The sequence below is a fragment of the Rhinopithecus bieti genome, unplaced genomic scaffold (assembly GCF_001698545.2).
Source record: "Rhinopithecus bieti isolate Rb0 unplaced genomic scaffold, ASM169854v2 scaffold_9615, whole genome shotgun sequence".
Taxonomy (NCBI): Eukaryota; Metazoa; Chordata; class Mammalia; order Primates; family Cercopithecidae; genus Rhinopithecus; species Rhinopithecus bieti.
Window position 1 is genome coordinate 1443570 of NW_016806325.1, and position 27774 is coordinate 1471343.

The following is a 27774-nucleotide window of genomic DNA, read 5'->3' on the forward strand; positions in this document are numbered from 1 at the left end:
AAAAAAAAAAAAAAAAAAAAAAAAGAAAAATTCAGTTGTGAATCAGTTTAAATTAATCTCCCAATACAATGTGGTATACTACTTAAGCTCTAAATATATCTTTCAGCCTATCTTTCCTTCATATGCTTTATAGTATACTCTATATTTTCAGAGTAATACACATTGAGCCGTATGCAAGATTTTGAATTTGAAAACTCTTTAAATCTACAAAATGTGCTCAGTATATCTTGTTTTATTAACGGCACCTTCATGAGAAAAACAATAAGCACTTTCAAGGGTACCAAATTATAACCTGAATGTTGGATACTTCCTTTAGAATCTGAAACATTAACTTCAAATTATACTGAGGGAAATAGAGTTTGATATGATATATAGTATTCTATAAATCAACCTAATGTTGCTATAAAATGAATTGCAATTTTTTTTAGAGATAATCACATGTTATGGAAAGGATCCGTTAAACATTCACAAAGAAAATACGAATTGTTATTATGTTGAAGTTCAATAATATACAAATGAAGGAGATATACCATATGTTCCTAATTATTTCAGTAATCCAGAAAACATAAAAACAAAATGAAATGAAAGAAAAGGAGTACAACCTTCTCTTTCAGTCTTGTTTGAGTAACTGCTTTCCCGGTGTTATCTCTACTGAAGCTTGTTTGGCCTTTTTAGATTTCCTTCTTCACAATCAGATTTCTGCAAGATCATTCTTCAGCAAGATTTGGCACTATCTTTAAACAAGCATTACTTTTCTTACAGATTTCAAGAGGACATTATGCTTTTCTCGACCACAATTATATGACTATTACTGCTAACTGTATAGCTTTAAGTCAAGCATAATAAAAACAAAAATTGAAGAGCAAGAAGACTTTGTGGTAAAAGATTGAGTGTTGTAACAGGTGACCCAATTTGGTAGAACAACAAAAGTACCCATGACATCTTGATTTTTCTCCACCAGTGGAATTGCTCTGACTCAGTTAAAACGTGTTTGGGAAAAAAGTACACAGACACAGGAAATCTCAGATTCAACTACTAATTCAGACTGCCCTCATTCAACAAAGCAATAAGCAAAGAAAATCATCAAAACCTCAGAAAGCACCATCATAACAGAAATTATCCTGTTTCTTTCTAGACTTGTGAAATAAATTCTAAACACAGCAATCAAATTAAATGTGAAATGTTTTATTCTTTTCTTTTTTTTAGGGATGGGGTCATGCTTTGCTGCTCAGGGTGGAGTACAGTAGTATGATCACAGCTCACTGCAGCCTTGAACTCCTGGGCTCAAGCAATCCTCCCATCTCAGCCTTCTGAGCTGCTGGGGTTACAGGTGTGCACTTTCATGTCCAGCTATTCTTTACAAGGTCTCGGTATCATTTTTATCTCTTTGCCCATGGCAAGACCAGCATCTTACCATTAATATAGGTATATATGAAACTTGATAAAACTTTTCAAAAAATAACATAAGGGCTCTAATCCAAAATTCTCATCAATTTGAACCTATTCCAGAGGTTGAGAGGAGAGAAGTCACACTGAACTATTTATCAGCGTTAAGCCAATGTTACTTTTAATTATTTTTTGTTATCCTGAAAAATGAGTAACAATATGTTGCCATGTGCAGGTCTTGCCAATTCTGCTAAGTTTGTTCATGTGAAATGGATGCTGTGACGTCCTCAGAAAGTTTGTCTTAGGTATGTTAAACATCGTCCCTGCCATCTTTCCTACTGCGTATTCCTACTGCATATTCCTGGGATACCCAAATCCTTTTTAACGATGCAGAGGCAGCTTAGCCTGTGTTCAAATTATATGACTCCTAAGTTAATACGGGGTCCACATTACAAAGTTTTAAAACTTACTTGAAAAGGACACTTAACTTAACTAGGACCAATATTTCACTTCTAAACACCTTTACTCACTCATTCCTTGGTCTCAGCAGCAGCATGTCATATGGGTAGTTACTCATGGAGGCAGAAGCGGGGGGAGGAAGATGTCTCTGTGAGCTGTTTTGTTTTATTTTACCTTTAAACAAAAAAGCCCCCAAGGCTGGTGTGCAATCAGCCTGCAAATACCCCCCACCATCGAGAAGGCCAAGGAACATGACTGCCTTTCTTTCCATACACACTTCTCAAACAAAGTCTTATGACTTTGTTTCCTCTTCATGGATATAGTTGACTTAGAGAGGAGGGGATGAAGACAGGAAAATGAGCAGAGCAAAAGTGATGAGTGAAAGGACCTGAATCTAGAGATCCTTGCTTTCCAAACCCTCACAACTTGTTAGTGATGCTTTTAAATTTAAATGCAATGAGAGTTAACATAAAATAAATGATTAATGGAATGATGCAATGCTTCCACTGATTATGTGGAAATTTATAAGGAAGAAAACAACTTATAGATAGCTTTGTAAAAGAGAAATGGACTACACAAACAGTTCCCCCAAATATTTTTATAAACTTGAAGAATGAATATAAAATTAGGTTAAGGTTCAATCAATGTATGTTGCATCTAGCATACAAGACTTAAATAAGGCAAATTTATGATACAGTATAGCTCTATTTTTACATGCTGCTTATATACCTCATTATAGATATACCTTTTCCATATAATTTCATAGTTTGTTTATATCTACTTTGTAGGAATTTTTTTAAAAAGGATGCAAGAGAGGAAAATCAACTAGGGTTGGTGGTTCAATTCTTGCCTTGGTTCTGTCATTAACTCTATGTGGCCTGAGTAAACCACTTAGCCTCTCTTGGGGTCTTTTTTTTTCACCTGAAAGTGGGTGGGGGTTCAAAATAAAAACATAAGCATCATAGCACCATTCTCTTATTTTACAGACCAGGAAATGGAGGCCCAGAGTTACCAAGGACACAGAAGTAGTGTGAAGTTTATACTAGTGTTTTTCAAACTGATTTAAGGGCAAAACTATTTTCAATACAATTTTATTTGAAAGGCTCATGTGTAAATATGTGAAATAAGAATTACTCTGGGTGGAACTAGGTTTGCATGGCCTGGCACCCCCTGCTTCCCAACCCTATGCCCCCAGATCCCTGAGGAATAGGGCCCTATAGATGGCAGTTTACAAACTACTGGAGTATACAAGCTCTACACAAGACTAGAAAGGTTTCTTTTATTGCCACAATTCTGTTTCCAGGAGCACAATTTTATGATTTTAAATATTTACATAAGTTTGAAATTTTCTTTGACTTTAGAATGTATGTATGTATATATTTGTTTATTCACTTACTTTCTAATTTGAGACAGGATCTCGCTCTGTCACTCAGGCTGGAGTGCAGTGGCATGATCATAGCTCACTGTGGCCTTGACCTCCTGGGCTCAGGCCAACCTGTGGCCTCAGTCTCTTGAGTAGCTGGGACTACAGGTGTATGCCATCATGTCTGACTAACTTTTTTTGATTTTTTAGTAGAGATGAGGTTTCACTATATTGTCTGGATTAGTCTTAAACTCCTGGCCTCAAGTGATCCTCCTGCCCCAGCTTCCCAAAGTGCTAGAATTATGGGCATGAGCCACCATGCCTGGCCTGATTTCAGAATTACTGATAATGTATCTGGTTTACTTGTTGTTAAATCCTCCAATTATAATGCTCTTCCTTAAGGGAAAAATTCTTCTGTATTAAGATGCAGCTTCTAGAAGCATACTGTAACAAAAAATGAAGACCGCTGGGTGTGGTGGCTCACACCTGTAATCCCAGCACTTTGGGAGGCCAAGGCAGGCAGATCACAAGGTCAGGAGTCCAAGACCAGCCTGGCCAACATGGTGAAATCCCGGTCTCTACTAAAAATGCAAAAATTAGCCGGGTGTGGTGGCGGGCACCTGTAATCCCAGTTACTCGGGAGGCTGAGGCAGGAGAATTGCTTGAACCCAGGAGGCAGAGGTTGCAGTGAGCCAAGATTATGCCACTGCACTCCAACCTGGGAGACAGAGCGAGATTCCATCTCCAAAAAGTGAAGACCATCCTGAACACAATTTGTAGTTTTGGATACTAATTGTTCCAATTAAAAACAGTAACAAATACTTATCTGTGGGGCAGCATAATTAAGAGGGTGTTTTGGAAGATAAGGCAAAAATAGGTGAGAAAATCTATTTAATCTTTGAGGGGTGAGACCTAGATAAAAACTTACGAGATTCAGACTTTATAGACAAATATGGAGCCAACTAAGATTTACGCACTGGTAAGTCACATGATTTGTTTTCTATTTTAGGAAAGTATCTTCAGGAGGCAGGTAAAAGATGCAATGAAGACTGAAGAATGGGAGAATGGATACTGTTACCAGCAGAGACCAGAAGGCTGTATATCAGGTAGTGGCTGTTACACAGAAATATTCTTCCCAAGTTCCTTCCCTTCAGTTCACTCTAAAAAAGATGGCATTCCTTAAGGCCCTGTCTTCTACCTTTTATCATTTTCATTCTTGACACTCCTCTATTCCCATGGATTCAGATATCAAGTTTTCTTCAGAACGTAACAACTTAGCAATGGTTAGTTTTCAGCAAACCAAGTTTAAACACAGCAATTTTTCTGAAAATATACTTGGATCCATAAATTTTAATCAAAACTATCTTGCAAATCTGAGTTTTCAGCAAATCTCTCCTGAGCCTCATAGATGTCTGCAAGGTATCTGCAATTGGCTGTTGCAGGTGCTATGAACTTCACATGTCTCAAATGGAAGTCCTTCCTATATTATTACACATGGAGATGTTTCAATTAGAAAGTCAGATGTCTTTTCCTTCACATGGATTTAGTCATCAATTCCTAGCTCCTTATTATTTTTGGCTTGAATTATTGCAACAGCCCCTTCTGGTCTTATTTCTTTCAGTAGGCTTTTCCCAGTCTTTTCAGAGCTTCTAGAATGAGCTTTTGAAACAACCAATATGATCATGTCATCCCCTTGCTTTAAATACTTTGATGGCTCCTTACTACCTTCAGGATAAAATTCAGCTCCTTAACACGCCAGTCAAGGACCTCCTCAATCCTGTCTACTTGTTCAGGTCCAGCTTTTTCTGCCTTCAACCTTGTATCCTAAGCTGCAGCCATTATGAAACATTTCTGGCCAGAGTAGGCTTTTCCACATGCTGTTTCTAATGCATCAAATGAATCCTTCCGCCTACCCAGCTCCTCTTAAAACCTAATTCATCCACTTCTCACCACACGGCCTCATAGTTTCCCTTCACTGTCCTTTTATTGCTTTTATGTTTCGCTTTGTGACTCTTTGATTAAAGTTACTTTCACTGGTTAGACTGTAAGTTCCGTCTAAGTGCAAGGACTATTTTTGTTTTATTGACCATTATACCATCCAGACTCTCTTCTACCACAGTGCATGAAAAACCAGCAGGCACTCAAAGTATGTGTCAAATGAATAAATAAAAATTTCAATGCTGGTTGGTGAGTGGGGATGGGGATCACTGATTGAGTAAGGACCAGAAGAATGTGAGACAGGAAAATGACCAAAAGCACAACTGGAGAGGTCTGCCATAGAAAGGAAAAGCAGTTCCTTCTCTGATACCTGAAAACAGCTGCAGGAGGGTAAAATTACAGAAATACAGAGAAAGCAGGGATGAAAATGTGAGGGGATTCATATTATACGGCCTCTCTTCAAGAAAGCAGAAGACCAAGTCAACTTGGAGTAAGAAATGAGCAGCTTGAGTGAGAAATGTGGACATTGTTTTCTGACCTGTTGCTATAGAGAATGGGGTAGAGTCAGTAGGGAAGAACAAAAAAGATGACCAAGACCATGGGGCTCGCTGAGGTAGGTAATCACAAATCTCATGAAGAGACAGTGTCAATACAATTCTATAATTTTTAAAAAGCTATGATTAAATACCAGAGTAGAAGTGAGAAAATGGGCAACTGGTTGTGCCCCCACCAGTCCTGGGCACTAGTGAAAGAAATGGACCACTAAATGTCCCCCTACCAGGCCTGGGGATTGGTGAGACAAGTGATACACTCCAAGCACTGCTGATGCATCTGGCATCATATTGCTAAATAATCCTGCTTTTATTTCCTAGTGGTCTGAGAGGTCTGATTTGAGAAGAATGAAAACTGATTGCAGATAACCACGGAGGCAAGAAGCACCAGAAGGCACCCCCTTTCTTAGAATTCCTGCAAACTGAAGGGTCATTTGGGTTACCCACTTCCTCTTTTGGGACTAAACTATTTCCTAATCTCTTATCACTAGGGAATAGTTCTTCCCAAACTAGGTCACCAAAATACAGTGGTGTGTAAGAGGTGGCTGCTTAAAAACGCCTATAACAATGTGGAAGCGGTAAGAGAGGTAAAAAGAGAAAAGACTCATTAAGTACAAAAAAATTCAAATAAAAGAGTAATAAAAGCAAATTTGTTCCAATATGTTGAAACATCTTTTATTGTATGCATGGCTTGTCTGAATAAAAGACACACTTAAATAAGAAAAGTTCTTCCCTTTTATGTACCTAAAGGGGAACCATATTAAAATGAGAGACCAATATGACCCATTACTGTGACTGCTAAGTAATTATAAAAATATTAGCATACAGTTGATTTTCCATAGTTTATGAAAAGATTAGCATATGGTTAACTTCTAAAGCAAAGGAAATTAACATTAGTCAATAGGTATCTAAATTTAATTATTAGACATTTTATATATACTCATCACTTTGAGTTTCACAAAGCTGAATATATCTTTATGTAAAATTCTTATTTTTAAGTGGGGTAGTCTATAGCTCATATACCACTACTCATATACTTCAGTTAATGGAATAATTTCATTATTCCAGTAGACAAAATTACAGTAAGCAAAATTTCATTACAGGATCTTAAAATGAAAAGTTTTTTATTTTACACTTGTGTTTTTTCCTTTAATTACAATATTCATATTGTAATTTATATATATTATATATAAAAATTAAAATAGAGCAGTTCTCAACTGGAGAGTAAGGAGTGATTCTGACTCCCAGGGAAATCTGGCCATGTCTGAAAGACATTTTTGTTTGTCACAAGTGGGAAGAGGTGCATCTGGCATCTAGTGGACAGAGGACAACAATGGCACTAACCATGTTATAATGCACAACATATTCCCAACGACAAAGAATTATCCAGCCCCAAATGCCAATAGTGCCGAGGTTGAGAAACCCTAGAATAGCATGGTTGACAAAACAAGAGGACAGCAGAGTTAGGGTGACAGAGAATAACATCTTTCACATTTTAGATCTGTAACAGACTTTTAGAGGGATGTTACTGATATTTAGGTTAACCTTCCGTTTTTTTTTTTTTCTTTTGTGACACAGAGTCCTGCTCTGTTGCCCAGACTTGAGTGCAGTGGCACGATCACTGCTCACTGCAGCCTCATCCTCTCAGGCTGAAGCAATCCTCCCACCTCAGCCTCCCAAGTAGCTGGGACTACAGATGCAGAGTACCATGCCTGGATAATTTTTGTATGTTTTGTAGAGATGGGGTTTCACCATGTTGCCCAGGCCAGTCTTGAACTCCTGAGCTCAAGCGATCCATCCACCTTGGCCTCCCAAAATGCTGGGATTAAAAGCATGAGCCCCTGTGCCCTGCTGAACCTCTGAAAAACATCGTGAAGAGCAAATATGTTACTTGATAAAAACAACCCTTAGAATTTGAGAATTTACAGTATTCTCTAAACTAAGTTTTAATGGAAGATCTGTGTAAGAAAAAATGAGATGTGGCAGAGGCTGAGCTCAGAGACTCAAATCAACTAAATAAGGAGCGGGTTGCTAAACAGAAAAGCAATTCATCCCTAGATTATTCTGTGAAACTTTCAATTAACGAGAATTTAGGAAGATATTGAGGAAATGACACATTCCCTAAACCTTGTTTTGAAGTGAAACTACAGGGGGATTCTCTCATGTTCCCTTCATTTCAGAACCACTGGCAATTCTCTAGGTCCTGCCTTCAGACTGGATACACTGAGAAGATAAGCAGCCTGCAGGGTCTCACCTTGTAGAGAGTTAAGAGGGTCCTGGAAACATGGAGAGCACTTGCCCAAAGTGGCAAGAAACAGGGCTGTTGTGGCGGAAGAGACAAAGCAGGGGCTGCGGTACACATGTCAAACACAATGGCAGAGGCACAGGAGGAAAAGAAGCAGTGAAACGAGTTGCCAGACTTCAAGAGAATCAAGGCCTTCTAAGTTCCGTTCCGAGTAGGGGAGAGTTCCTATTAATTTCTGGAGGCTTTGAGAGTCCTCTGTGTAGGTCATTTCGGGACTCTACTGTTGGGAGTGGAATCTGTGGGTGTGAGGTAAACGTAACTCACACAGGCTTTGCTGTTACATCATTGGGATACCATCCACCTTCTTTATGGGACACTTATCTCTCTAGACTCCACAATAATACATATTTTTCAAATGCAAATAACATTTATATGAAATTAATACTTTTTTCTCAAAACAGGTGTTATAAATTATTGAAACAAATTATGGGGAAAGAAAAAACATATTAGTGCTATCTGCATTGAAATTCGTCATGGGACACAAATAAGCACTTCAGTGTTTTTTTTTTTGAGACGGAGTTTTGCTCTTGTTGCCCAGGCTGGAGTGCAATGGCGCGATCTTAGCTCACCGTAACCTCTGCCTCCTGGGATCAAGTGATTCTCTTGCCTCAGCCTCCCGAGTAGCTGGGATTACAGGCGTGGGCCACCATGCCCAGCTAATTTTGTATTTTTAGTAGAGACAGGGTTTCTCCATGTTGGTCAGGTTGGTCTTGAACTCCTGACCTCAGGTGATCCACCTGCCTTCGCCTCCCAAAGGGCTGGGATTACAGGCGTGAGCCACCGCGCCTGGCCGCATTTTAGTTTTAACTTACTTATAAGGTAAGATTTCAGGTCAGTTTCATCACTATCCTTGATGTATACAAAGTTAGTTTTGATTCAGTTCTCTTCAGATAAAGAAAGAAAACTTCAAATATTACAAAAAGTTTAAAGCAAATCCAAGCATAAATTAATTTTATTAAATACAATAGAGATAAATCACTGTATTTTCTTTGATGAACAGAATTACTAAAGTAAAAAAATACAAATTGATATTATTCTTTATCAATAGAAAAGAAGCAACAATTACGACCATATTTCCAAAGATTTAGTGTATATTAACTAACTACTGGCTATTTGGAAAAACTTTCACCATAACAAAAATCAGCACTGTGTATTATAAATTTGTTGTTGGGCTTAAGATAATAATAAATCATATTATTCCTATGATTAACAATAATTCAGATTCATTCCTGGTACAGGGATCAATAAATGCAAAAAATTTTTCTCTATAAAGTGATGTTTGAAAATAGTGTTATACAGCACAATTATTAGATACTTTGAAGACTAAGTATTGCACATTGAGGGCAATCTACTTATTGCCTACCATTTTTCTGAAAGGCTGACAGATTCACCATTAAAAATACAAAAAATTAGCTGGGTGTGGTGGTGGGCGCCTGTAACCCCAGCTACTCCGGAGGCTGAGGCAGAGAACTGCTTAAACCTGGAGGGGCGGAGGTTGCCGTGAGCCAAGATTGCACCACTGCACTCCAGCCTGGGCGACAGAGCGAGACTTCATCTCAAAAAAAAAAAAAAAAAAAAAAAAAATTTTGCGTGTGTGTTTGGCTGGAAGAGGAACTACCATGAAGTTATCTAATGTTTTTGGGTTCTCTGTTCTTGTTTTGAACTAGGCAAGAAAGCAGCTGTTCCTGAACATAACTAGAGTATACATTTTGGTTTAGAAGCGTCTATCCTTTGGAATTAAGCTAGCATGCTCTTATTGACTCTACATGCTTAATAAAATAATGAAAATTATTAAGACACTCCTCTGCTCACGTGAAGATTAGCTATAATAGATATTTTTATAATTATCTTGAATAGCAAAACCAATAACTATTATTCATTTAATGAATTTTTAGAGAAGAATATAAGCAAAATAACAGTAATTTCTCCACAGTTTCAAAATAATCTAACATTTCTGTGCCTACTTACTACTGTACATCCAGCATTTATATAAAAACATACTTGACTGTATTAATGTTGAAACACTAATAGAAGGTAAACAGTACTTTCTTGCTTTGGGTTTTGTTTTTTAGAAATAACAAAGAAAAAAGAAAATAGGATTTTCGGGAGTTTAATTCCTAAAACAGATTTTAGGAATTAAAAAAAGAAAACTGGGTATTTTGGTACCTAAAAATGGTTAAAAAATAGGATGGTCTCTGCTAATAAGAAAAGAGGCCAGGAGTGATGGCTCACACTTGTAATTGCAGCACTTTGGGAGGCCGAGGCGGGCAGATCACTTGAGGCTAGGAGTTTGAGATGAGCCTGGCCAACATGATGAAACCCCATCTCTACTAAAAGTACAAACATTAGCAGGGCGTGGTGGCCCATACCTGTAGTCTGAGCTACTCGGGAGGCTGAGGCAGGAGAATCACTTGAACCGGGGAGGCAGAGGTTGCAGTGAGCTGGGATCCCGCCACTGCACTCCAACCTGGGTGGCAGGGTGAGACTCCATCTCAAAAAAAAAGAAAAGGTGTTGAAGATACATTGAAAAAAGAAAAAGCAGAATCTTAAGTATGATCCTAGTTTCATAAACATAAAAAATAGACAAAGACATGTCTATTTATATACGCAAGAACATTTTTGTAAGCATGCACAAGAAACAGAATGAGCATAAATACAAGCAGGACAGAAGATTCATTTTCGTTTTTTTTTTTTTTTTTTTTTGAGACGGAGTCCTTGCTCCCTGCCCCGCGCCCATGCGGAATCATTGGCCGGCTCTCAGCCTCACTGCAAGCTCCGCCTCCCCGGTTCACCTTTCTCTTTGTCTCAGCCTCGAGTAGCTGGGAACCGACAGGCCGCCCGCCCGTCCGCCCGGCTTAGTTTTTGTATTTTTTTAAGTAGAGACAGTTTCACCGTATTAGCCAGGGGTGATGGTCTCGATCCCTGACCCTCGTGGATCCACACCGTCTCGGCCCCTCCCAAAGTGCCTGGGATTTACAGGCTGAGCCAACCGCGCCGGGCCTTTTTTCATTTTATACTAATACTGTTAAAAAATTTAAAGCTATGGCTCTTTTTCCCGGCTGGGGACCATAGGAGGACTGGGCAGAAGAGAAAGAAGAAGAAGCTCCTGCTGTGCCAGTAAACCCTTTAAGAAAAAGCGAATGGAAATTCCGCAGAGCTGAGATCAAGCGTGAGGAAAAGAAGTTTGCCCCAAAAAGCCTTCGAAAGGCTCAAGGAGAAAGGCTTATGCTATGGAAAAAGCGAGCCACTATCTCACAAGGATATAGGCAGATGTACAAGAACTGAAAGTCGATGGTCAAGGATGGCAAGGAAAAGGCTGAGCCAACGTTCTATGTACCCTGCGAACCCCCAAATGTGGGCATTTGTCATCAGGAATCAGAGGTATGCCAATGGGCGTGGAGACCCAAGGGCCCGAAAGGTAGTGTCAGCTTCTTCGACTTTGGTCCAAGTATCTTCATGGAACTTGTGGAAGCCCCTCAAACAGGGGTCTTCGATTACAGCACCCTGAGGATTGGTAGAACCCATATATTGCATGGGGGTATCCCCCAATTGGAAGTCCCATAAATGAGGCTAATCTACAGCGGAGTTATGGCAAAATCCAATAAGAAGCGAATTGCTTGACCAGGAATAACGGCTTTGTGATTGCTCCGAATCTCTTGGTAAGATATGGCATCATCTGTACGGAGGATGTCCTGATTCCATAAGATCTATACTGGTTGGAACGCCGGTCAAGAGGCAAAGAACTTCCTGTGGGCCCGTTCCAAAGTTATCTCCCTCCATGGAGGTGTTGGAAATGAAAGAAAGACACCCCATTTTGTAGACGTGAAAATGCCTTGCAACAAGGGAGGACAGATCAACAGGCCTTATAGAAGAATGAAACTAAGGAGGGTGTCCTACCGTTGATTATTTTCCGAGTCTCGTCGCCTTAATAACAGTACCTGCTCCTCAAAAAAAAAAATGAAATATATGGTTGTATTTATTTTTTTGTTGTTAGCTGCCTCGTCTCCCCCGTAACTTACTGTGGGTAAATCTGGATGTGTGGTAAATTAGCCAAAATCAACGCCCCCATTTTTTGTGCAAAATCAGGGTCGAGTTCTTGCAAAAACATCTCTCTTAGGTTTTAAAAGGCTTTTCTCGTACAAAAGATTTGTTTTTTTTAACTGGTGCCCTGAGTGATTCAAAATGGGGTTTTATTCTAAGCTTTTCACAAGCATATTGTACATTAATTTTGTAGGTACGGTAATCCACTTGGTTTATGGATAAAAAATGAATTCAGTTTCTAAAATTTTATTTCTTGGGCCTTCGCTTGTTTATAAACTACCATATAAATGTGTTTTTCTTTTGCCTTCCAAAAAAAAAAAAAAAAAAAATATGAACATATATTATTTTTTACAGTAGAACAACTCTAATAATTAAAAAAATTTTAGTAATAACTTTCCTCCCCAAATAAATGGATCATACAGGTTAATACTTAGGCTAGCAAAATAAAAGGCTAAAAAACAAAAAAAGTCCCAAAATACAAAAAATAGAACAAAGTTTGTCAGCACTACTAGTTTTCGAAGCTTCTGATTTTCTCTCCTTCCTGATAGCACCTATATTCTCTTTTCTATTAGATGCAATTTGTAGCACACCTTGGTAAAAATGTTCTAGAATGAACTTGGAGGAAAACATTATCCTGCTCTCACTCTCCTGTGGTATAAGTTGTTACTGATTTGTTCTGGGATGATTAACTCATCTCGTCCCCTCCTCCTCCAGCAAAGAGCCAGCAACAAATGCTGCCATCACCCACTAACATTTCAATGAACCAGATGAAATGCTGGAAGGTACCTGGCACAATTAGCAACAGAGCAGCTGTGTTCCACTTGGAAGAACATGTAAGATGCAGCAGCTGCCAAGCTATTAAGAGGTATAATTTTACTTCTTACTCTATAGTTTGAAAAGAAATAATTTTAAAAAGGAAAATGATTGAGGTTTATTTCCTTTTTTCATTAAAAATCGAGTACAATTCTTAAAACTTACACATGAAGAAGGGTACAATGAAACAAACACAAAACAGGGATGTGGGCTAGGTAAGGTGGCTCATGCCTATAATCCCAGCAGTTTGGGAGGCTGAGGCAGGTGGATCACTTGAGGTCAGGAGTTTGAGGCCAGCCTGGCCAACACAGTGAAACCCTGTCTCCACTAAAAATACAAAAATTAGCTGGGCATGGTGGTGCACACCTGTAATCTCAGCTACTTGGGAGGCTGAGGCATGAGAATTGCTTGAACTTGGGAGGTGGAGGTTGCGGTGAGCTGAGATCTCGTCATTGCACTCCAGTTTGGCAACACAGCGAGACTCTGTCTCAAACAAACAAACAAACAAACAAAGAAAACAAAAACAAACCAAAAAATCAGGGATGTAAAAAACCAGTGTGATACAAAACCTGGCTAACTGTGCAGGTACCAACTGTGTGTGTGTGTTGTAACTAGATGGTGGAGGAAAATGGGCACTGGCCTGAGAATGTGGAGGCCATGCTCCTAATTAGCAGCATCATTTTAAACAAACTTAGAGTTTCCTGGATCTCAATTTCCTGTAGAATGAAGGAGTTGATTAGAATCACCAAGGATGATCTCTGAGGTCCTTTCCATGTCACTAGTTTTGTAATTCTAAGAACTTAGATGCCCCACAATTTTAGTCACTTTATTAGAGACTACTTTTCATGTTCTTTCTTAAAAAAACAAAACAAATCTTATATGTGATAATAAAAATAAGACTTGTACATGAAATTAAATATCTGACAGACTCTGTGGGAGGTTTATAAGGTAAGGTCTTGATAAAATCAAACCATATATATTTTAATAAAGGAGCTAAATTTAAGAAATGCCACTAGCTAGGTGCTAAGAAGCTCAGTTACACATTTCTCAAAAGTTGGCTTTTAGTTCCATGACTCAGAGTGCACCCAAATCATTTTAATTACTCAAGACAACATTATATTTCTTAGGGGTTTCTTTTTACATAAACATAGATCATTTGTTATACTTTCTCTCACTGGGAAGTAAAATACTGTCTTACACACATAGCACATTCCTAAGAGGAAAAAAAAAATATGCAGGATTCTATTCTAACACGTGGATTCAGATAGAGAAGATCAAATTCTTCAACAAAAGAAATCCATGCATCTTAAGCTTTAAAACCTAATTTGAGTTTCATACCCTCCATGAGAACATTCTTACTCCTTGGCCCAAATGGAGTTTTACCCTCTCTAACTCCTTTACATGACTGTAAATTCCTTAAATGTATTAGAATTAAGGTTTGGCCATCAGTGGGATTAGTCTGAAGTAGACCTCAAGGGTTATGATGGTATCTGAAGAACTGGTCTGCTGCAATATGAGTATGAAGGCATGTTTGAAGCATGGAGATCAGTCTGTGAGGGGCAAAAGTCATAGGGAATTTAAAAAATCAACTACTGTCTAAACTAAGACTATGATGCAGTGAGTCCACCTAAGTAGAGGAGTGGCATAGGCAGTGACAACTGGGAAATTTTGGAAGCGAGTAGGAGGTCCCTATCCCTAAGAACATAGGCACATCAGGAAGATGAAGGGGCAATACCAACTTCACAGGTAAGACACTGACAGAGTTCTTTGTATTTCCTCTGGCAGAGTCAACGTTAACTCAAGGATAATAGACAGAAACACACCAAGAGGAGCGGGGGTCAGGTCACCTCAGTTTCAAAGGTTAGCATGTTGCAGAATCAAGGACGTGAGAAAATCACAGGAAGTAAAGGCTGTATCTTTCATAGCATCACACAGTTTTTAATATAGACTAAACGTATCGTTAGCTGCCACAGCAACCCTTTATACCAATGTTATAAATGCTTCCACTGCATTAAAGGTTTTTATGTTGTAAATTTAGACCTCAGGTTTGTGTTACGTTTGTGTTAACCTCATGTTTATGTTATGGGCCTCATGTTCACGTGTTAAAATCCTAACTCTCAATGAGATGGTTATTAGAAGGTATTTGGGGGGTAATTAGGTCATGAGGGCAGAGCCCTCATAAATGGTATTGGTGGTTTTATAATGAGACACACAAAAACGCTTGCTTCCTCTCTCTGCTCTCTGCCCAGTGGGGATAAGTGAGGTTGCAAACCAGGGAGGAGACTTTGACCAGACCCTGGATCTGTCAGCACATTGATCATGAACTTCCCAGCTTCCAGAACTGTGAGAAAAAAATGTTGTTATTTAAGCCACCCAGTCTACATTTGTTATAGCAGACGCAACTAAGACAAGCATTTTCCTAAATTCCTAAATCTGGTGCTGAATTACAAACAATGGGTAATATTACACATGCAACATTTGCCCATTATCAAATTTCTGCCAATCCTTTTGACTGTATCCCTTACAGTCCTTACATTGTTGTAGGCAACCATCACCATGCTTATTTGAAACTGATGTTTTACCAAGAAACCATTTTTCTTTCAGTTCCTTACAGCACAGGCTATTCATTCTCACATGCCCATTTTCACATAGTTCATAGTTCTCTCATGAACCATGAGAGCCAGGAGTTAACTGCTGATTTTAGGGTACTGTAATGCCAAAGCACTTTTCCTTCGGTGCTCTGACACCTGGTTATTACATCCTCTGCTTATCTTTGCATCTGTGATCTGCAGACCTTGTGGTCACTCTAACACAATGGCTGCCAATGTTGGCTGCACATTAAAATTACCTGGAAAGCTTTTGAAATCTGCCCTTGCCAAGGTCCTATTTCACCAATTAAATGTATTTGAAGGGGTAGAGATTGTAATCCATATCTAGTTTTTTAACTGGTTTGGTGATTTCAATGTGAAGCCAAAGTTGAGACCTTTGTTCTAACCTAAGAATTAAGGATATCAGCTCTTTGTTCATCGGTTTCCTCTTCATCCTAACTCTTGCTATCATCCTGGAATCTTAATGTTCAAGAGTACAACCTGCCCAACACTCTGGGTCCTAGTTCCTTGACCAGTTCAACTCTAACAACATGTTCCTCAATTTCATTTCAGCTTTTAGACATACTCTATGAATTTATCATAACCTGAGCTGCAAGACATCTGAGACACTAAATAAGCAAGAGTTTATGGCCTTGAACACTATAGTTCCAGCTTGCTGACTCCTTTTCCATGTGACACTATGCCTCTACCTGGGCCCTGGTAGCTTGCTGCAACCTTGTAGAGGAGAACCTGCTTTCTAACTCTGCCAGTCTTCTGATTCTATGTCCTTTCCAACTGGATAGCCCTCTATGGTGCGTCACTCTGGTAACTTCGACCTCTTGTGTTCCTTTCACATTCACAACTCCAGTTACATATTACACCAAATCTGCCTCCTCTACTGCTATGCCTTAGATGCTGAGAAGAGACTACTAAAGAAAAAAAATCCAACTGTACAGATTTATGCCACTTCCATTTTTATGGTATCCAAACAGCAGCTCCCAGAACTACTAAGGAATCTTCTCATATATCCTAAATGAGCCCCTATTTTCCTTACTCCAATGGTTATTATACTTCTTGTCTTCCTATCTCACTCCTTTTGCCCCTCGCATTAGAAGTAAACCTTGCTTTTTGTTTTGGAGAACATAAAAATATCTTTAATTTCTAGACTTCAACCCTTTATTAACTTACCTGCATCCCTATCCACATTTACCTGTGTTAGGGGGGCACTGCTCTAAGCTCCATACTGTTGACATTTTTGGCCAGAGAATTCTTTGTTGGGGGAGCTGTTCTCTGCATTCTAGGATACTGAGCAACATCCATGACCTCTACCCACCAGATGCCAATATTATCCCCCACCTTGTAGTTGAGAAAACAAAAAATATCTCCAAACATTGCCAAATGACTCCTGGAAGGCACAATCACTCTCAGTTGAGAACCCTCTGCTTGGAGCAAGACTAATCTGTCAATCTGTCTTTCCAGTAAAGTATTTTCTGCTTTCTCCAAGATCCACTGTGTCCTTTCTTTATCTATCTTCAACCTGAACTTGTCTATTGGCTTTGTCTCCATATATATAATTTTATGTCTGTCCATTATTTCAAAAATTATTCATGGACACCAGGCCTCCCTTTAGCCACTGCGGAATCTTTTTTTATTCTTCAAAGTGAAGCTCTGAGAAGGGCTTCCATGAGCGTTCACATGCTGGGGCCTCATTCCACCTTTACTCTGCTCTTCAATCCTTGCCACTCTACTGATACTGGTGCAAAGCTACCAGGGTCCTCTGGATGACCAAATGCTTCGACAACCTAACTGCTTGGCTGTTTCCAGCTAGACTCTTCTTGAACCTCTCTACCTCTTCTGGCTTCCAGGGCACTTTTTTAAATGTTTATTATTTTTTCTTTTTTTCCTTTATTCTTTCTCAATTGTCTCTTCTTTTAACTGTCCCTTAATACTAGTGTTTAACTGGGTTCTGTCCTTGGCCTTCCCCTCTTATAACTCTATGACATACTTTCTGGGCTCTGCCTTCATTACAAGCTTCCATTTACTGATATAATAGAACTAACACACTAATTCTCATTTGATTTTGAAGCTCTACATTCTCTCAAATTCCAATCCTGCATTACTGGCTCCCAGTGAATACTTCTCTCTGAGAGCACTACAGATACTACTAACAAATTGAGATATCTAAAACCGAGCTTGTCATCTCTTACTCTGCAAGGAATGATGATTTCTTGCCCCTGTCTTCCCAAATCTTTCTTATTTATTTCATTAATTCTGTTGCACCACTGTTTATTCAGTTGTATTAAGTCAAGATGCTTAGCAAAATCCTAGATTCCAACCTCACTAATAAAATCCAATCAATCACAAAATCCTGTCAATTACAGCTTATGTCCCCTGCCCTCCATCCCCACTAGTTCAGGTTTTCATATTTTATTTCCATGGATTCCGAATTTCCTTGTGCTAGATCCTTAGCTACCTCAAATTCAGCAACTATTCTGCTGCACTAGAATGACCTTTCTAACACACAAATCTGTTCATGTCATTCCCTGAATTACCTCCTTCAGGGGATCCCCTTCGTCTGGAGTATAAAATCTAAGTGTTTTAGCAGAGTATGCTACGCTCTTCTGTGGCCTGGTTCCTGCATTTCTCCCGTCCTTCTCTCTATTAGAACTTATGCCCAGACATAATCATAGATCCCATAACTTAGTTATGTTATTACCTCTTTTGGAAAGTTTTTTCTAACTTCACTGACTTAACACATATTTTTGCATCCTAGATGCCTCAGGTCAAGTATTTCCTCCTTAGGAAATCTACATGGACTCCCCCAGGGTATATTTAAGAGGGTTTCTTCATATGTGTTCCCAATATACTGTGTATATATCTTCATTACAGTTTCTACCAGAGTCTACTGGACTTGCTTGCTTGCAGGTGTGTGTGCCAGCCTGTAAGCAACTTAAGGGCAAGTGCCTTGCCTACTCCTGAAACTCCTGTTTCAGTGGGGATTAATAGAGTGCATGGACGAAGGCATTCAATAAATACATGCTGAATGACTGAACAATACATGTCAGGTTCAACTGTCAAAAAAATTTATTTTGACATTGTAATGATATGTACATGAAATGTATTTGTAAAAAAAACCTATGTTGGTTCATGGAATCAAGAAGGAGTGAGGTTACTCAGTCTAAGGGAAGAGCTAATGTGGTATAATAAAAGTTTAGTCAGCAGTACACACGACAGTACAGCGCTTATTAAACATTCCTGCCAAAGCACTGCTAACCTCAGAAGAATACTGATTAACATCCCCGAAGGGCCTGATGACACAGACGGAAACACACGACAGTTCTCTGGCTGCTGTGGCTGATAATACATCCACATTCATTTTAACATAAAAACATTTAAAATTACTTCCAAGTAAAAGGAATGCTCCAGAAAGATAGAACATCTTAGTTTTGTGAACTCCAATGATCTCCAGCATAAATGTTTACCTCCCAGGTGGGGCTGATGACACTGTCCGTACCACAGTTAAAGAAATAAGTGCAGAGTAGAGATAGCACCTAAAGCCACAAGTTCCACTTTGGGTCCTTGTCCTATCACTTAGGCTGTGACCCGGAGTCTACTTTAACCTCTCTGAGCCTCCTCAGTTTCCTTATCTGGAAAATGGCTATAATATTTGCCTTATGTATTTCATAATGATGTAGGTACCAAGACATAAAAAATAATGTGAGAAAGGTACCAAGACATAAAAAATAATGTGAACAATGAAGGATAACAAGCATAAAAAATAAAGTAATATTTTATCCAGAGACAGTGAAAATCAAAATACACATGCAAACACATATTCTTAAAAACATTTACCTTTTGATGAGCTGGAGACTTTTCTATTTTAGTTTTTTCCTCAGGGCTTAAAGGAGGGGATCGCTCTTTTATCTCAGGAGGCAGTTCTTGATACAGTGCTGAAATTGAAAAAAGAATTCATGCAATCAAATTGAGGAGCACTGCTTCATGGGGGAAAAACAATTGATGGTAGGGGCAAATACGAAATTAAAGAAATATTCAGTTCCTTGGTGTACCAATAAGATACCTAAAACTTACTTGTTATGGCAATTTGCAGTTTTACTCACTAGTTATCAAAAGAACTATGATTGGAAAATTTTGATCATCTGGATTTCAGAAATGTAGAAGGTGTCATTTTCACTTATTATGTGGTCAGACAGATGCTTATTTTATCTCAATACACATTTACCAGGAACCTGCTAAATGCCAGGATATCTGCTAGGAACTGCTGGAGAATATATGGAGATCATCAAAAGATGGTCTCTACTAGCAAGAAGCTTACAATCTGGTCAGAGAAAGACATCTTTACAAGTAACTATAAAATAAATGTGACATTATTTGAAAGTGAAATAATTACAAAGACAAACTCTGATGTGGGGATGGAAAACGCTTAATGGAAGAAGTGGTAGGTGTATCAGACTCTGAAGACTAGGTAGGATTTTACCAGTCAGAGGTATGCAAAAAAAATAATTTGGGGGCAGGGCACAGTGGCTCATGCCAGCACTTTGGGAGGCCGAGGCGGGCGGATCACTTGAGGCCAATAGTTTGAGGCCAGGCTGGCCAACATGGCGAAACCCCGTCCCCACCCAAAAATATAAAAATTAGCAGGGCACCTGTAGTCCCAGCTTTGGGAGGCTGAGGCATGGGAACTACTTGAACCTGGGAGGTGGAGATTGCAGTGAGTCAAGATAGCACCACTGCACTCCAGGCTGGGAGACAGGGAGAGACACTGTCTCAAAAAAAAAAAAGGAAAAGATAATTTGGGAAGATGATATGAAATCAATAAGCGTGGAGTTAGGACTCTATATGATATTGAATCTATATACAGTGTTGAATTTAAGATTCTTATAATCCAATATTCTATATAATCTATTGAATCTATATAGGGTATTGAATCTAAAGAGCTATGTGCAAATTTTGAAGGGTTAAAACAAAAATATATTTTGGTTACGAACATCTCTGAATTGAAAGAAATTACTGAAATATACTTGATCAAAATCGTACAACTAAGATTATGAGATATACTAATTGTCTTCGTATGTGGAGTGGTTTTATTATTGGGTTTCTTTATCTCATATTTTAAGGGTGTTAGATGTGATGGGGAGAAGCTGATCATGTTGTTCTTTCCAGCGCCTTAAGATACAAAGAGAATAAGTTCTTTATAACAGTGGAAGTATGAACTTCTTTTATTGTGGTGTTCTCTTAGAGGACAGGCTCTCAATTGAACAGTGGGTGGAGATTCTGCTCATACACTCCCTTAGATCATTTACTTTGCATAGTTGGCTTCAGATAAAGATCAAGGACAATTCTTCCTACTATTTTTAGACTAGAATATGCTACTGACAGTCATTTTTTTCTCTAATGTTAAAACTGGGCAATTGAGTTTTTTGTTAAATTCAGGTAAAAAAAAGGATTAAAGGGAAAGGGAAATAATCCCTAATGAAGTGTGAGAATTCAATCATTACAGTCTCAGATTTTCTAAGTTTTTTTTTTTTTCCCTGTTTGTTCTGGTCTATACAAGGCTTTTTAAAGAAGCAGTGACTGACGCCAAAAGAAAACATAAATTATTCTGGGATACAATAAAGAATTATGGCAGGTGAAGGATGGTCATTATTGAGACAAATAATTAATTTCTATATGTAGCCATCAACTCATCACTGCAATATGCCTCAGAGGTCTGGCTTTGATCATTATGGAAGAAGAACAAATTTTATTAGCTTTTAAAAAAAATTTATTTTTTGTGGAGATGAGTCTTGTTATATTGCCCAGGCTAGTCTCAAACACTTGGCCTCAAGTGATCCTCCCTTTTCAGCCTACTGAAGTGTTGGGATTACAGGCATGAGCCACTGCATCTGGCCTTATCAGCTTTTCAATTCACTGTAGCTCAAACATCTATATCTTCTCAAGATCTGCAAGCCTAAGAGGTTATTTTTGTAAACTAGATTCTCAAGTTAAAGCACTTAATCCCACCTTGCCTAGAGATACACAAGTGAGAAAATTTAAAAAATATTTCCACTTGTATACGAAAAGAATAGTGGATTCTAATATTTTGTTAAAATGAGGCATACTCCAGAGTATGTGCTGGCAGCTGTTGATTTAAAAAGCTTGATTTAAACAGAAGCTACCCCTGTTTAACCTCAGCTGTTGACCCTGTGGGAGAGCCAACGATGGGAAGAAGGAACTTGGCTATTTTAGATGATCTGGAAGTTAAAAGTGCTGAACTTATGGAACTTATATGCTGTCTTATGCCTACATGGGAATTAACCTGTCCTAAAATTTCTTCCTTTCATATGGTCTTATGTTTTTCCCATTACACAACCTCTTCTAAACACAAAAATATACCTCTAACAGAGTTTAAGAGTTGTATGTCAAAATTAGCTGGGCATGGGAGCATGCGCCTGTAGTTCCAGCTACTCATGAGGCTGAGATGGGAGGACTGATTGAGCCCTGGAGGTCAAGGCTGCAGTGAGCCATGACTGCATCACTGCACTCTAGCCTGGGTGACAAAATGAGGCCCCGTCTCAAAAAAAGAAAAAAAAAAAACAGAGTTATATGTCATTTACTACTTACAAGAAGGTAACTTGAAGTAGTTACACAGAAGAAATTAAGAATTTTGTTATGTGAATGAGAAGTGGTACAATTTTTGAGACACATAGCACTTTTTAGGGGAGGAGTCTGCTGACTGTGGCAGATAAGCTGAAGAAGGGAGCTGCAGTGAGACTTAGGGCACTTGAGAGACTGGGGAAGGGAGCAATGGGAAGGACCTGGCTGCAGACAAGGTCGTGGGAAGGTGCCAAAGATAGACAATTTTATCTAGGCTTAGCCCAGCATCTGGTAATCACGAAGGAAATTTGTCTTCCATTCCTTCATCTCTTTGGCTGTCAAAATTGAAAACTTAAGTTATAATCAATAATATTTTTGTTTAGTCATAGTTTTAGGTTAAACAGTTTCATGGACTAGCCTGAAAACCAACTATTATTTATAATAATTATTTCTTTACAGAAACAAAAGACTTAAATATTCAAAACACAGATTGTTCTCAATTTCAAGGCTGCCTATACTACATTTTTTTTTTTGAGACAGAGTTTTGCTGTCTTGCTAGGTTGGAGTGCAATGGCACAATCTTGGCTCACTGCAACCTCTGCCTCCCAGGTTCAAGCGATTCTCCTGCCTCAGCCTCCCAAGTAGCTGGGATTACAGGTGCCTGCCACCACGCCTGGCTAAATTTTGGTATTGTTAGTAGAGACGAGGTTTCGCCATGTTGGCCAGGCTGGTCTTGAACTCCTGACCTCAAGTGATCTGCCTGCCTCAGCCTCCCAAAGTGCTGGGATTACAGGCATGAGCCACAGTGCCTGGCCTGCCTATACTACATTTTGAATCAGAACCAGAATTTTTGTGCTTACAGAAGAAAAGCTTACAGATGATATCATTTAATTCCTTCATTTTACAGAAGGTAACTGGGGCATATGAGTGTAAGATGTTGAGCTGAGGTTAAAAGTCAGTTTTCCTGACCCCTGAGTGTTGTGCTTTTCCTAGCATGCTATCAAGTTAATTGTGGATAGGATGTATTCTTCTGAAGAAGCACTACTGTACTTCTTCTCTTTAATGATAGTTTTAAAGTTATTATTATTTTCTGTTTTCAGGCTCTCTGCGTTACTTCTGTTTTCACCTCTCAAGGCCTACTGGTGAATCTACAGCTTTCAGAAACCCGTATTTAGATTTTCTTTTCTAGTTCTTTTTTTTTCATTTTTAAGCTGTTATTTATTGAACAAAAACCATTATTAAAACACAAAGTAGAAATTAAAATACAAGATAGGTTCATACAGTCTTGTCACATCACATGGTAAGTTCTAGGCTTTGTCAACATGTGCATATAGCTTTTAAATAATCGTCATTTATCAACTTTGTGCTTACATATTTTCAGCTCTGGCTCATTTTGTTTTTTCCCATAAATGAGGGCTAAATTTACTTGAGAATGAAACAACTTATTGTAGTTTTGTTTTCACAGGTAACCAGCTAGGACTGAGGTACACAAAGTAAAAGAACTGCAGTTGGGAAACTAGAGGCTCTTAAGATGCCAGTCAGCTGAGAAGTCACTGTGGCAAGAGAAGAACTGACAGAACTGTGCACGAGGCAGGTGGCAGGGTCAAACGAGTTGAATAAGAAAGCTGGTAGCTAGAGGGGCAGGGTCCCCTGGGATAAGAAGTCCATGAAACAAACATTCCAATCTCAGAATGTAGCAGCTTTCTAACACACTAGTGCCTCCTCTTTTTATTTTTTTACATCATGAGAATGAAAAGCAATATCCATTGGTAAACATATGCAAAGGTTACAAAGACAGTAAATTAAAGACTAGAAAATGATAAAATCTTGGACTATCAGTTATACCATACTAGTAAACCAGGAAGGGAGCATAAAACTTACTTTCACTAGCCACATGATTAGCTGGAAAATAACCTTCCTGTCCCTTTCCTACGCTGCCATACCACCAGTCTTCATTATCTTTGAAAAACACTCGGATAATGTCTCCGCGATGGATGGTTAGTTCATCTGATCGATTCGCTGTGTAGTCATAAAGAGCCACTACCTAAGAGAGAGATAAGACCACCACAGCTTTATCACAACTGTACCACAGAGAAAACCCCCAACATTCACTTCCTCTTGCAGAAGAGCAGCTGAAACCAAAGCAGTACTTTGGTAAGTGTGAGGCTGTCTCAAAGTTTGCTAATGGGATGAGGGGTGGTGGGAACACAGCAGGAGAAGCAAGATAAAAGACTGTGGGATTGAGAAATGGTTATGAGCATTCAATACACTAAGATTAGCTTCAAAATAGCAGATGTTAATTTTTTTAAGTAAATTACTCGTGAAGCAAATAAAAAAAAGTTCATATACCATTTACTTTTTTAGAATTGTTTTATACTACCTTTAAGTCTCATTCTCTGTGCTAAGCAGATGCATCTGAAAAAAAATTCTTCAGAAGGTCTACAGTTTTACAAAAAGGAAAAACTCAGTGGAACAATCTGATTGCATCGCTTGGTTTACTGTTAATATCTCTTTTTGAGATACATTTCTGTACATACACATAAATTTTTTATGTTTTACATCAACAACTTAAATCTTCTATCTTTAAAAGTATCCTTATAAGTTATTTTTACTTGATACAAATTTAAGAGGATAAGCCTTTTTATGAGAATCCTCTTCTTTGTGTTATGGTGATCATATTTGATTTCCTTTTCTTTTGAAAACCCAAGTCAAAATGATATGGCAGTGGCTGCACAGGAATTTAAAAATCCTTGGCTGGGCATGATGGCTCATGCCTGTAATCTCAGCACTTTGGGAGGCCGAGGCAGGAGGACTGCTCGAAGCCAAGAGTTCGAGATCAACCTGAGCAATAAAGCCAGACCTTCATCTCTATACAAAAAAAAAAAAAAAAAAAAAAAAAAAAAAAATTAGTGGGTAGTGGTCACGTGTGTGCCTGCCAGTCCTAACCACTCAGGAGGCTGAGGTAGGAGAATCACTTTGAGCCCACAGGGTTTGGAGGGCTGCCAGTTGAGCTATTGACTGCACCACTACATTCAGCCTGGGTGACCTGGGTGACACAGAAAGACCTTGTCTTAAAAAAAAAAAAAAAAAAAAAGAAAAAGAGAAAAGAAAAAAAAATCTCTTATAGTAGTTAAAAGGAGGAAGACCTCAATTCATTTTAGATTTAGATCTGATACACTGTATAAAGCAGGACATAATAACATCTATACTAAATAATACATTATTTAGGCTGTTTTCCCCTCTACTTAAACAGTATCTGAAAATGTTTGGCTTATACAACTACATATGTAATGGAAAATTACATATATATATGTAATTTATATATATATATATTTACATATATATATACACACACACATCAACCAGGCAATTCTAACAAATGAGTTTGGACTTAACTGCTGTCACCATATAAGAGCAGTAATGATAATTTAATTCAAATGGCTCAAATGCAATGCCTATTGTACAGCTTAGCATAGTATCTAATTTACAACATGTGATGCAGGGTATTATTTAAGGTTTACAAATTATACTTTAGTATATCGATTAACTCGCTTACATAAAAGTGGAACTTTTAACTTTTCTCTTTGTTCTCCACATTTCTCTTTCACTCTCTCACCTGGTACTATCATAGAAGAGGAAAGCTAATTAAAATGTACTGAGTGCTTACCATGTTCTAGATACCATGCTAGTTGTTTAGGTGTTATTCTGCTTAATCCTTATGACAACTTGGTGAGGCCATGTATCCTTATTTCCATTTTACAAAAGAGGAATTTGATGTCCAGAGAAATTTAGGAACTTCCCTAAAGTCAAGTAAACTAGTAAGTGATAGAATCAAGACTTAAACCCAGTCTCAATCTCTCTCCTTCCTTTCCTTCTTTCTTTCTTTTCCCCTAGTTCCAAGAAACTCTGTGATGGTTCGTTCCTGTTCCTTATCCTGGTTGTGGTACACTGAAACACCACAAGTTTAATGAGTCTCATGCAAATATGAGGTTAACGTATGCTTATTTGTCTGGAGCCCTAGGTGGCTGTTGGGAAGGAGAACAGGCGAGATTCAGCTTAGGCAACAGAATCACTTAGGAAATCCTGTATCAGGCTGTGTCACTGTGTGAACCTTGGAAAATCTGAAGCTTATCAAGTGAAGTCTGAAAAATTTTCCTGAATTTTACACACAGGGGTGTCTTGATAAAAGAATCCCTTCAGAGGCACAGGGGTCCAAAAAGCCTATGAGAGTCGACATTACACCTTTTCTATTATAGTACCTACTGATTATTCTCTTCTTACAGAACCAAATACACACATTAATTTTGCATGGCCCACTAGTACCTGTAAACATGTTCTGCACTCTGTGACTGTTATGGACTGAATTGTGTCACTCAAAATTCACAGGCTGAAGCCCTAGCTCCCAGTGTGAATGTATTTGGAGACATGGCCTTTATAGAGGTAATTCAGATTAAATGAAATCATAGGGGTGGGGCCTGGATTAACAGAACTGGCATTTTTATGAAAGGAAGATTCAGTGAGAAAGTGGCCATCTGCAAGACAACAGGAGAGGCAGTAGGAGAAACCGACTGTGCTAGCACCTTGATCTTGGTCTTCTAGCCTCCAGAACTGTGAGAAAATTAATTTCTTCTTCTTTTTTTAAAAAATTATTTCAATAGCTTTAGGGGTGCAAGTGTTTTCTGGTTACATGGATGAATTGTAGAGTGGTGAAGTCTGGGTTTTCAGTGTACCTGTCATGTAAATAGTACACACTGTACCCCACAGGTAATCTTTTTTTTTTTTGAGACAAGAGTCTTGCTCTCTTGCCCAGGCTGGAGTGCAGTGGCGCCATCTCAGCTCACTGCAACCTCCATCTCCAGGGTTCAAGCTATTCTCCTGCCTTGGCCTCCTGAGTAGCTGGGATTACAGGTGCCCGCCACCATGCCCGGCTAATTTCTGTATTTGTAGTAGAGATGGGGTTTCACCACGTTGGCCAGACTGGTCTCAAAACTCCTGACATCAGGTGATCTGCCTGCCTTGGCCTCCCAAAGTGCTGGGATTACAGACGTGAACGACTGTGCCTGCCCCCAACAGGTAATTTTTCATTCTTCATCCCTCTCCCACCCTCCTTCCACTTTTCTGACTTCCCAATGTTCATTATACCTCTCTGTATGCCTTTGCGTAGCTTAGCTCCTACTTTTAAGTGAGAACATGTAGTATTTGGTTTTGTTCCTGAGTTACCTCACTTAGGATAATGGCCCCAGTTCCATACAAGTTGCTGCAAAATACATTATTTCATACTTTTTAAAATGGATGAGTAGCAGTCCACAAACATACACATACCACATTGAGAAAATAAATTTCTGTAAAACCACCCAGTCTGTGGTATTTTGTTAGGCCAGCCCTAGCAGGCTAGTACACTTTTAAACTTGATGGTATCACATGAACCACTTACTACCACCCCAGCCTAAAACTACAAATAGGTAATGCCTCACTTGTATCCATTTCAGGTCCTCAGCAACTTACAGAACCGTGTTCCACACTATTAAGCTGTCATCTCTGGATGTAGAAATGTCTCTGTCATCAAATTCTACAACCAGCATCCCTGGGAGGGTGATGACTGGTGATGCTACATTCTCTAAAGCAAAGAAATTGGAGCATGTCATCATAATACCATTGTTGACATTTAAGTACAGGCAGACCTCATTTTATTGTATTTCACAGTGTGGTGTTATAATATGTATTATGTTTCTGTTT

General features: G+C 38.7%; 1 protein-coding gene across 1 annotated transcript in view; it reads right to left on the reverse strand.

Annotated features, from left to right (window-relative positions):
- AHI1 (Abelson helper integration site 1) overlaps positions 1–27774 on the reverse strand; it is a 228776-nt gene that overhangs the window by 18676 nt on the left and 182326 nt on the right. The window contains 2 exon segments of the mRNA XM_017875481.1: positions 19297–19394; positions 23920–24082. Of these exon segments, the coding sequence (XP_017730970.1) occupies positions 19297–19394; positions 23920–24082 (261 nt within the window).